Below are 13,294 nucleotides of genomic sequence, written 5' to 3' on the forward strand. Positions count from 1 at the left end.
CCGTGTTTCCTGAACTGCACGAGAATTCTGTCGACTGTTGAAAGCGGGATTCCTAAATTCTGCAAAATTTGCCGCTGACTTATTCCACCATCTGCTTGACCAACTATCCTTTCTCTAACAAAATCTGACAATTCGAGAGAACCTTGAGTTCTAGGCATGTTGTAGCACAAGATAATTAGTGTGCAGACCATTTTCATTTATATAGTGCTCTGTGAACACAAATTAGTTTGCATAAGTCAGTTAAATGACGAAAAATTAGGTGTTTATTTACTTGTGACCACTCAGTGTACATTATGATCTCAATTTATGAGAGCACACAACTCAAAGGAAATCGTGCCTTTTTGTATAAGTAATTATTTTTAAACTAATAAACCATGTATTTTCTTATAATTACTATAAAAGCTCAAACTATTGCAACTTAAACTAATTAGATACTGGTGTATCAGTGTAGAATTACAGGATACAGTTCATTTTCACCTGGACAAATTGTTACTGGAGAAGTTTAAGACAACTAAAACCTGTGGAAAACTTGAGAGTAGATTACTTTGTGTAAAGAAAGTTGGTATTCTAGAAAGTAATAGGCTTAATAATCGCGATAAAAATTACGATATATTATGCTTTGCCAGCGTTTGGAGTTGAAAATAGCAGCTTGGAATTTATAATTAGTAATATTTCGTAACTTGTTGTATTTTTTGTTTTGTGGATTTAAATTTTGCTTTTTTCTTATTGCAAAGCCCAAAGCTGCTCTGCCCACACCGAGTATCGAAACCAGATTTTTTAGCGTTAGAAGTTTTCAGAACCATCGAGGGTTTCGATCTAAATACATAATCTTGTCAAGATCAGTTGGTTACTCCTTAAATGTGACACGAGCTTTGCAGCATTACTTTAACACGTGGCATGACCCACTCAACATGTTTTGAGTGATAACTCAATGCCTATAAACATTAATGCACGTGATATGGTAAAGTGTAAACCCGTGCAAGGTGCCAAAAGTCGCCAAATAAGTGAATTTGTAAAAAGATCGATTATCGATACATAAATTAATCATTGTGTGATTCGCGCAATATGCTTTCCACGATACCATTAAAGATTACGGGGAAATTCACAGTTCAACGTATAAAAAGCATTCACATCAGCGAGGGGTGTACAAAAACCTCTGTAAGATCTAGTCTGGATAGAAAAATCTCCACGAATAAGAGGCTTGGAAATTGCAAAACTCATGCGTACTTAGCATTGCGTTGCTTAGTGAAAAGTACCGTGTAGCTGTTGGACTGATTTTAATACCATATAAGTATGTTTGGGTCATGTTTAGATGCTTATCGTTTAGCGGAATATAGAAACTTATATTTGTGAAACTTACCCGTAACTAATAAAAAAACAAAAAAAAACATCACCTATATAAATGCCACTAGGTGATGCTGAAAACCAAAAATCTTCGAAACGTTCACAAATTTTGAAGGGATAAGAGGTCTTTTTGTAAATAGATGTGAATGTATTCCCTGGAGTTCGAGACACCAGTGCGCGATACGAAATTTGACCAAAATATTGAATACAAATAAATTCGTATTTTGCTACAAATTTTAATATTTTAATGTTTCACAGATGGTGCTGGGTATTCCGAAATAAACGTTCACGCGAACATTAACAAACGTTAAAAGGAAATCGCATTTGTTTCAAACGTAATCAATGGCCTAGCGTTGTTAAATACACTTACAATAAATCCTACGAAAACATATTTTTTAGAAGACATTACTTAACAATTGAGAGAAATGAAATCTTACCATCTTGTTGAAGAAACAAACTTTTCTTTCAGTCGTTGGACTGTTTTATAGTGTATCTTTGTTTTTATTTTCTCAGGCCTTCCGTTTCTAACCCGAATGTACAAAATAAGCTTATATCAGGGATGGAAGAAATCCATAATTTTCAAAAAGGTTCTAACTGTCCTTTACAAGATATTAACGACAATGATGAAGCAGTTGGAATTATCACGGTGGAGAACGATTCATCAGATTCACGTACAGAGGTCAATCAGTTTGAGGAAGACCATGAAGAGTCGCACCAGGAGAGGATAAAAATCCCACTGGATTTGAGCAAGACCAGAGAACCAGGTCATTATGCTTTTTTTTATTATTTTAAATATGCACATTCAAATTGACTAATTATTTTAAGCTTTCAATCGAGCCTATCAACGATAGTTATCTTCCTACAAACGAAATCTTGCTCAGATTTACATACCAAGAGGTCTTTAAACTCATTGATAAGCTATATTTTGATTACTTGGATACTTAACCTTTATCTCCCAAAAACAGGAATGAGAAATATTTCGATTTTTCTCAATTTCCTCTGGCGTTAAATAACTTTTAATATCTTAATTGGTCAGTTTTCATGAGAAGAAGTTTAATTATCGAAGTTAAACGAAGAAATCTAATAAAATTAATACATTTTATTTTATTGAAGTTTTCCTTTTCGTGCTTGATTATTAATCAAATAAATGTAAAACCTGGAGAAATTCGAATAGCTGATGCAATTTATTGATAGCAATGGCTGCGTCTAGGTAAGCAATCGCAAAAAGAATGTGATGATCCCCCCTACCTTTTTTAAATGGAATATCTACGAAACTGCTGTTACCAAGTCTAAAGATGTTACATCACACATGTGTATAACTATAGTTTGGTAATGCTAGAAGATAAGCGTATCAAAAACATAAACAAGTGTTTTTATATGATTTAATTAGATGTTGAGGCATTTTCTTTTCCACCTGAATATCATTGTGGACTAAAGCTAGAAAATAATATATTCTCTATCAAAGTTTGCATAAAGAATTTGGAGTCAAATGTTTGTTTTTATAGCAAGGATGCAAATCTACCACACACACTAGTCCTAACAGACAATCTGTGCGATTTTCAGTCTTCATCCGTTGAACGAGTGGACAAAAGTGGATATTTATGGGGTTTTTGTATGAAACGTGGCTGTCATTTTGGTTAAGTACACAATATATAGAGCTTGTCATTATATTCTCAACTTACAGTATCCCGCATTTTACTTTATATTATGAAGTCAGCATAATTAACACCATATTTGCAAAGTTACAAAATTTGGCAGACGTTTCTATTACGGGGGGGGGGGGATAAGTTTATTATGGCTTTATGTTTCACTGAACCACATTTATCTTTGTCATTGTATTTTTAATTGTTGGCATGTGTACAGTTTTTATTTCTAATTATATGCGTCATCTATAAGAGAAAGAGGGTTAATGCTAAGGCTACTTAGAACAAGTTATGAGTTTCATAAGTCGTGAATGAACACTGTCGGTGTTTTAAATGTACGAGTTTCATAAGTCGTGAATGAACACTGTCGGTGTTGTAAATGTATGTACCGGGAAAAATTGTCGTCCTGTTTTTCGTAGAAATGGTCTCAATGACCTGTATTAATTCCTTTTATGAATAAAGATTAGAGACATCGAATTCGGGTGGCTGGAATACTATTTTGTATAGGGATAGCTGCAAATCATGAAGTTATGAGAATAGAACCACGTATATGAGCATTAGATTTGAATTCCTGCTAAACTTACCTTCAATCTAACAGTTCTGTTTAGAAGATTCAGTTGAAAGTTACCGTAACCACATTGCTTCTTGGACGTTAGTTTGAGATGGTTAATGTAACAATAACAGGAAGTATACGGCATTATAATTAATTATAAAACTAATTCTAACACAAAACTCGTTACTGCTCGATCTTCTCTGGAGTATCAGTTTCTGTTGATGATTGGCACTTTCCTTACAAAAATAAAAATACTGAAATAAACTGAACTGTATGTCTTTATATATTAGTAAATTTCTTGCTAATGACATGTTTCATAGACCGAAAAATGAAAGGGAAGTCATATTTCATTCTAACTATACTAACATGCAGTATTAACTTGAACGGTTAGCTAAGTTTAAACTGCGAATAAATTACGTTTTGTTCAAATCATATTACTCATGTTAAAGTCACCACTTGACCAATCTTAGAAAAAAAAAATGTAACAAAATATTTGTTTGCACTGGTAAGTTTAGAGTTCATTCTAATTTTAAACATGTTTATGCAAACCATTTTTCTTCTTTCAATATTACAATAGCACAATTAAAAATTAATGACGTACAATAAACTAATTATTGCGTAGTTACATTTATTGTATGATGTTCTCTACTTTTAGTTAGCTTGTAATTAAGTATAAAGCTAAACAATGGGCTATCTGTGCTTTGCCCACCACGGGTATCGAAACCCGGTTTCTAGCGTTACAAGTCCGCCAATATGCCACTGGGGGGTCTCCACTTTTAGCTATCAAGGTTAATCGAAAAACAGTATGTATAAAGCTATTGCACGTTTTTCTTCGAAACACTCTTCATAGTTTCTTTTATAAATAACTAAGATCTTGATTTTCTCCATAGTGTTTTATTGTTGCTCTTACGTTGCGTCCTTAAAATATTTGGATGCCTTGTGGGTTTCCAAAGCCTGATTAAAGCTAAAAACAAGACAGGATGAAATGTTTGTCTCACCAGTGTGTTAAGAGAAAGACTGGACAAGATTTAGCCTTGAGAGCTTGGAAATCATCAGTATCACTTAATACGTCGTATATCGTGACTGATCATATTTAAACTTTTTTTTTCATGAAAAAAAAAAGTAATCTAACACTGTGTAAAAGTAATACGAAAGGTTAAAACACCATTATGACCTTCCCATACTACCCTCGTGTTTATCAATATATATTATTGCTTAACATTTGCGCTCGTATTACTGTACATCTTAAGCCGTTTCAGCATTTCATGGTAGATATGTTACACCAGGTGCAGCCTCAATTTTCAATTATCTTTAATTTGTATTTATTTATTTTTTTGCTTGTTTTTTTTTTTGTTGCTTATAGAACATTAAAATCTCGTGCATATTGTTTCGAACATTATGGTGTCTTGCTTTTACCTTATCGTCAACTAGACATACTCTAAGAACAGATGTACCCTGTCAAGTAACCTCACTGTGGGACATTGCAAATACATCAGCTGAACAGAAGGAAAACAAATCGTACTGCTCTTAGATGTAAGAAGTATCATTTATGTAACTAAATGGGATTCAACCAAAAACAGTAATACAACAATCTTGACGTATCCATTAATATTAAACCTACAAATCTGTATAAAAGACGAAGACGATATTTCTTAATTGTCACCATCAACTCATCTTCCGATACGTGTTTGAATTTTTTTTTATCATTATGAATGTAAATCTAGGTTCTAGAATCTGCTATTTCTTAAATGCAACGTATATATTACGAGTTATCTAACGATTGGCATGCCTGGACTATGAATACGAGATTTGAAGTTCGTGTCTCGTCTTATGGCGTTCTGCACTTTGGGGTCGTGGGCGCCCATTAAGAATGACGAGCATACCCCACTTTCGTTCATGCAAGAGGTGGGTGGGTGCTGCTCACTAGCTGTCTTTTCTCTAGTCCATTATTTCAAAATCTACCTTTCTGAAAACCAAATCGAACGGGATAGCTTCAGAACAAATGTTATTCTGCCTTTTGTAAACAGCTAAAGATAACTTCATTTGAGTAATATTCTCCTATGAGAAACGCTTAGCTCATATGAAGGTTAATGAAATTCTGATATGCACATAAAATTCGCAATGTCAAGTTTGGAAATGATACAACATTGACAGAAGTAAATGCTGGAGTTTTTATGGTATTATATAGTCTAACTTGTTATTGAACCAAAGAGTGTTGGGTTGCTAAGCACAGTTTTGTTTTGAGTCTTTTGTATAAGACAATTAATGTTGCTGTACTAGCTTGTTTTATGTAATTGATAGTTTAAATTGAAATAACGGGTAAATAAGATTAATATGTATAAATCGCCAGAACTTTTACACTTTTATTACTGTCCTCACTGAAATATACATAAATGAATATATCTAATGAATACGAGTTGTTTTATCAAACACTCCAGCTATAAAAATGCTACCGAAATTTATATATGAAATATTATTACTGATAACTAGGTGATCAATTACTCAATATTTAGTTTCTTAAAAATGAACATAAACATTGGCAGAAGCAAATGCTGGAGTTTTTATGGTATTATCATTATGTATGACCCCCCCACACACAGATTCAGTATTCTAAGTCGCGCGTGTGTGTGTTTGTGTGGAAATAATTATAATAATTTGTTTTAATTAGCTTCGGACGATATTTACAAGTTTCTCCATTCCAAAGAAGTGTTATAACATATGAATTATTACCGTATGTGTTATATGAAGATGTGATTTGTACTAATTAAGTGCTTATAATGAATAAAAATACAATAGCATAATATAACCTTTGTTCTGATGTAAATTTTTATGAAAGCCATCAGTAATTTTTTTATTTTTTTATTAGACTACGAGACAAAGGATTCAAGATACGATACAATGATAGGAACCGGTTTCGATATTCAATCTGTTACAGAAGAGAAGATAAATATAAACAAACACAGTGGAGGTAAAACAGTAAAACCTTATATTGAAAACACAGGAGGCTTGGTTGGACAAGACCAAAACAAGTCAAATAGTTTATATGGAAAGACAGTGAAAACTCCTGTTCTTAAAGAAACGGTGAAAGAATCGGTTCTTCTGAAACTCTTAAACAATGGATTATTGATAACACCACCTGGTGAGCAAGAAGCTTCAACTCGTCCTGTATCAAATAAAAATGACGTTTTTCAATCCGCAGTTCCTTCTTTCAATAACCACGTCATACATAAAGCAAAAACGGTCAATACAACTAACACATCGTCTTACGACAATACCTTTTTATGTTCCGAAAGTGACGCTGCAACTCGTTTAGATAAAAAACTAGGTAGTAGCGAACGAAAAATAAACCAAGAGAAGAAACATATCGAGACAGAAAAATGGCCAAGTTTCCTGGAAAATGAAGAAATTGGATGCACGTCAATAAAAGATAAGATAGCAAGGCTCAGACGAGAAATATTTTATTTGGATTTGATGGCAGATCAAAAGGAAAAGGAGAAATTATTGATTGAACAATTCAAGAAGCAGAAAGAAGAAAAATTAAAACGCATATATCAGAAACAAACCCTACTTTCCAATTTAACAAATAAAAAAATGCAAAAAGATAAAAGAATAGCAACTAGTCCTTTACCATTGGCACTTAGTATGAAAAACCAAGGGGAAAACGTCAAGAACGTTTCAACCAATGAAATGGCTAAAGATCATGGTAATTGCTTTCCAAATGCATTAATTGATCAGCCAATGCCTAATTTATATTCCCAGAAAACGTGTGGCTTTCAGAATAATTATTTACTAAATGAATTTTTAACTAATAGCTCAGCTACTCAAAGAGCACCGAAAGATATTCAACGGCAGACCATTACAGCGCGAGATTTTATGGCAGATGTACAAAGTGCTACATCAATTAATTGTGAAACAACTCAAAGCACTACTGTCCCAAGGAGTGATAGTCAAGTTGCAAAGTTTTGTAATTCTCCTCGCAGAGTTGATATCTCCAAGAGCTCTACAAGTACATTATCTCTCGACCATTATCTCGAAAATCTAACAAACGTAGAACAGATCAGTAATGTCTCACCAAGAGGACTTACGAACAATAACTCTAGGCAAACCTTGGGCCAAACGCGATTTAGAAAAATACGTCCAAAAACATTATCCACAATAGAAACGGTATTCTCGCCAAAATCTAAACATGAACAAAACGCTACTCTATCTGCTGGAGTGAATCAGTCTGTTACTCAACAGCACTTACCTTTGTACCAGGGAAAAATCAACCCTTTTCAACAAAAAGTACCTGCCCCTCAAGGAAAATCTTCTGGTAATTCACAACAAATTCTGCTGCCGCCTGGAGACTTTGCTGGTATTCCACAAAAGGTATTGCTGTCTCAGGAAAATCCAATTAGCGTTCCACGACAAATACCGTTTTCTCGGAGTAAATCCTCTGGAAGTTCACAAGAATTATCGCCGTTTAACGTAAAAGTCACTGATGTTCCACAGGAAGTGTCCGTCAAAGAAATGAGCTCTACAGCTAATCCACAGCAAGTATTGCTATCCCAGGGGAACTCCACTAGTTTTCCAAAGGACGTGCCATCTTTTAAGGAAACATCCAATAGTGTTCCCAACCAAGGGAGCTCTTTAGATTCCAAAAATATATCAAGTGGAACATCAATTAACAGCCCAGTGTCCGCGGATCAATTACTTTATATTCCCATTGAACTTCAGTGTTGGAATTTTCTTTTAGCCTGTGCACAAGCCATGGCAAACCAAAACTCTCTTCTTAGTCAAGTTGTGGCCAGTAAAAATCCGTTTCTTAGTCAAGACCTGGGTAATGTAACATCGAACTTTAGTCAGTCTTTGAACACTGAAAACCCACTACTCGGTCAGATTATCGCTAATCAAAACACCTTACTCGGTGGTAATGTGTCTCTTCAAAATACGTTTCCACTACAAGAAAATTCAAAGCTTTCCAAAGAAATCTTTAATAACAAGTCAAATAAGGTAAGATAGAATTTACGATATTTACTCTACCAATAACGTGATCCTATTTTCTAACATGTTTTTTATATTACCAAAAATTTATATGCAATTCTTAATATTTTTGCGTGTTCCTTCATTTGAATTATGTGGATGTAATTTTAATGCAGATATAAAACTAACCAAATTCAACGAAAATGGAGTTATTAGGTGATACCCGGACATTTTTCATTTGTGCGTCGAAATGATACTTTATAAGCATGACTTATTCAACATGTCACAATAAGCAAGTTTTCACGACGATTATCTAACTTATGTTGGCCAGGATTTACGACGAAAGGATATTGATTGTGCCATCGAAATGAAGTTGTCAGACTTTATGCAAAATACATTTGAGTTGTTTATTTTTTTAAATAATACTATAATGGTTAATTTCTATCTCTTGATAGGGATTCGAAAACAAACGTGCCATATTCGACAAGTTTTTGTCTTTGGGGAAAAAAAATTGTAACAGTGAAAATGTTTTAAGTATAAAAAAAAACTTGTTTACTTTCAAACAGTAATTAGAGTAGCAGCGTCTACCAAATTATATGTTTGAATTTAAGGAACTTCTTCTGTGTTCGTAAAATGTACCGTCAGATACGGCATAAAATAAACTTGTAATCTCTATATTAACTACAATCAAAATAATGATGAAAAAACAAGTAGTTTTTTCTCAAAAATATTTTTTAAACATTGCTAACAAAGTATTTGTGAATATTAATGTAAATTATATGCAGTTTTTGAAAACATTTGGTATTTTGTTGGGGGGTATTATTTTAGGAGTTTCTCAACTAAGCACACAAAAATGATGGTTCAATAGTTTTTTTTTTTAAACCATCCGAGATATTTATTTCAGTTATTTTTAAGTTGGATGTTTCTATAACATCATTTTTCAACCATTAGAGCTTAACGACTGAAGAGTCAGCGACGATAGTGGACTCTCCAATAATGTGTAAACAGTCACCACCTGCCGCCTGTACTACTTCAACAGCTGTATCTGATAGTCATGTGGATGCTAGTTCTGCAAAGAAAATTACTGATGCTTCAATAAAGTCACCTGCGTGTGGTGCATGTGGTGCCAAAGACCCTTGTTACATATGTTCGGGTTGCCAAAAGGAATGGTACTGCAGTATGCTGTGTCAGGTGTGTAGAATTTGTTTATCGGTACACCAGTATGCCATGTAATTCATTAGTAACAATTTACAGATCTGTAAAATTACAGTTCAAAGATATTTTTGCTCGAGCACAACAATACGCTATAGAAGTATTATATAATTCCCCTCTACCATTGATTATTTGTATTACTAATATCAATATAGTTTTTCATATCGATAAATATGTTTAAGATGGTCGTCTTATTTCTTAAATCAATTATTATTTTCCCCCACAACGTCATTAATAATGCTTCTTACAAGCTAAGCCAGGGCAGCTTATCTGAACGACAGCAATAATGCAATGAAATAACTAGGCTGAATGACATTTTGTTGTTAATGTTACGAAATAACTTGTTATACCCGTAAGTCTGAATGAACCCACGGTGTTAAGGCCGAGCGTCAATCACGATAAAACTAGCTAAACTAGCATTGTACCCAGAACATCCGACAAACTAAATAATAATAAAAAACAGGATCATTAGAGTTTTATGAATAGAAAAATTTACAAATCTTGATTGAATAAATACGCAATAACACAAATATTACCAGAACTCAAAATAGTCCCCCCCCCCAATGTAGCTTTGCTCTGAAATAAAGAAATCAAGAAACCACAAGTAAAGGAACGCAAATACATTCAAAAAGGAATGGTCTTAAAAGTGTTTAGGATATAAAAGTCTCAGACATTTTAGATTAATTATGTATTTAAAAAGCCCGCTGTGAGTTGTGCACTCAAAAACTGAGTGACCACTAGAACTGGAATGTAGAATAACATCATATTTATTCCGCTACAGACCTTTGTTTTGTAGCAGTCTGGAAAATTATTTTTAGCGTGAATGTCTCATCTGAACCGTAAAGATAAGTAGGAATGATGCACGTTTTATCTGGTCCGCTAGTAACGGATCAATGTCTCGTTGGATTGTTATTCTGGAGAATATTGCATTCCTTCCATTAATAGTTGTTGTTTATTTTGTGCTTTTGTAATATGACTTTGCCAAGGGATACGACAAACTGTTTGGAAGCCATTTAAGCAAATAATACTCATAACCTGTTTTAAACAGTTTGAATTATTCCGAGATGATCTGAAACAGTGCGTGAAGAACAGATAGGGACAGGCTATAAATTCAGTTGAAGTTTATTTAAAAATGAATTGGAAGTTATTCATGATGAGGGGTGTACAAACAACAGGTGTCAAATTCCTTTAACGGAGTCCAGGCTATAACTGATATCAAAAGCGAGTTCAATACCTATAAAATGGGGACCAAGGTGTGTGTGTATGTGTTATCTAGTTCCGCAATGGCTATTTGCACTAGTTCTACGTAATTATGTAATGATAGATTAGAAGGAAAGAAGCTAGTCAAAAACAGTCACCGCCAATTCTTGGGCTACTTTGGTCGAATAATGGGATTTGTCCATCATTCTTTTAACGTATCCACGGCCTCAAGATACTGAGCACGATATTTCAACAACGGGACGCGAACGTTGGACGACCAGAATCACACTTAGACTAGTTCCAATCGAGTTTGGATCAGACTAGGTACAAGACACTAAGCACTTCCTATTTGTTGAATAATTACTTTATTATTTGTTTTATACTCGTTAGATTTGATTCATATCTAAAGTAATACTAATTTAAACATCATTTTCTTTTGTTTGTATTTGGTTTTCCAACCAAAACTTAAAATACATTCGTCTAGCAGCTAAATTTTTTTGTGATGGAAACTCTGGTCTTATAACAAAGTAATTTATACAGCCATCGTTCCCGCCTTATATGAACCTGTATCGAAATTTAACTCCAATTAATCTCAAGGTTACATTTCAAGCATCAGTAGATAAAACCTATATTACAGCCAGGGTAATATCACTTTGAGCTTACCACGACTCTTTTTAGTTACTTTGTTTAGGATTTGGCAAAAATGTACAAATACATTTCATATTTTTTCTTCTTCATTAAATAATCATATACATTTAAAAACAATTAGGAAAGTTGTTAGGAGTCGGCCGAGGTTCGTCTGTTTGCACCTAGTGACCAAAACCAGTTGTTTTAGTCCAGTTTTTCAGGGTAATTAACTCTTTATGGGCGTTTGTTGCTGTTCTTGATTTTGATGGGAATCTGGGAGGGTCGGATGTTATGTAGACCCCTTCCTCCCTCTGGTACTGATGCTGTGATCCGTTTAATCCGGCACATTTAAATTAAGACCACTGCTAATTGCTAAAGAACACATAAATAAGGTTTCTGTAATTATGTAAAATTACTATCATGATTATATTACCCCCTATCAGGGCCACGTCCATTTATGTTCAACGTTGAGCATTTCATCTGGCACACACTTTGCTTCATTTGGAATGTAGACAGTCTTACATTACACAGACGGTTCCATATGTTCCAATGCTTGTTCATTCAATAACATAATTAGTATGCATTTGGACCAGGGAGGGTCAGGTTCAACGTTATTTTGTTTGCACTGTTACTGAATCTTAGTTTCTTTGTTGCATTACTCACAGTAATTATCCATTGTTCGCAGTTTTTAATTAACACACCCTTTATCATATTAACTTGTAATATTAAATATATTTTCACCAGCTACACTTGTGTATGATCGCACTATTAGTCCGTGTTCATAATACAGTTCCACTAAACAGTCATATATACACTCACACAATCCTATTTATACATACAAAACCCTTTTAAAATAACTCTACGTTTGTGTGTGGGATTTATTTAGCCTAATACTGTAGGGCCTTTAAGTTTCTTATTTATGACAGTAAGAGGCGAAAGGTACTTAGGGCTTGATTCGACAACAATATTAAAAATGTTTCGTATTCATCCATCAATCGGGATTTAGGATCAAGTGCATATGACATCTTCCTCATGGCGACCACATAATGCGATTTGAATTTCCCGCTAGAAATTCGAATCGAGCAAAAACAATTAATCGAGAGACAAAGCTTAATCTACACAAATAACGATCTGAGCCACAGATTCGTATCCAACATGGCGTATGTTGCTATTCAAGACATCGGTAATATTTGCAGTTGAAATTATTTTCTATATATTATTATTATTGAGAAAACGGATCCAAAATAACACCAAATCACTCGAGTGTTTTTACACTTGAAGCTGCAATTAAACTTTTGCAATCTGACGATAATTCTGGCTCCGAACCCGAATTAGTTGACGATGATTTTGAGCGTGATATGACTGAAATAAAAAAAAATACTCCCCTAAAGGGGTAGATGCATCTACTTTTTTTTTTTCACGTCTAGCTCAAACCAAAATACGCTCCGCGATTTAGGGCCGTAGACGCGTTACTAAAAAGATGGACAAATCCCACAGTTAGAATATCGCGAATTTCGGAAGCAAACAAACGATAGCTTCTTTAAATGTTTTAGTTTTGTAATTTCCAGTTGGTGAAATTGTTGTAATAAACGTCAATTATACGTTGAATAGAGGTTTAGACAGTCCGAAGTTTTGATTCTGCAATATAATTTAATATTTTCGAAATTATCAGTCGTAAACATTTACGCAGTGCACAATGGTTACCAAGTCGTACATTTCTAGTCCTAATCACTTTTATTATTATTATTATATA

General features: G+C 33.9%; 1 protein-coding gene across 1 annotated transcript in view; it reads left to right on the forward strand.

Annotated features, from left to right (window-relative positions):
* The window catches only part of LOC106474339, a 23,589-nt gene that overhangs the window by 6,276 nt on the left and 4,019 nt on the right, over positions 1-13,294 (forward strand). The window contains exons 2-4 of the mRNA XM_013935030.2: positions 1,858-2,108; positions 6,407-8,532; positions 9,454-9,693. Coding sequence (XP_013790484.1) covers positions 1,858-2,108; positions 6,407-8,532; positions 9,454-9,693 — 2,617 coding nt within the window. The remainder of the gene's footprint in view (positions 1-1,857; positions 2,109-6,406; positions 8,533-9,453; positions 9,694-13,294) is intronic.

The sequence above is a fragment of the Limulus polyphemus genome, unplaced genomic scaffold (genome assembly GCF_000517525.1).
Source record: "Limulus polyphemus unplaced genomic scaffold, Limulus_polyphemus-2.1.2 Scaffold7092, whole genome shotgun sequence".
Lineage (NCBI taxonomy): Eukaryota > Metazoa > Arthropoda > Merostomata > Xiphosura > Limulidae > Limulus > Limulus polyphemus.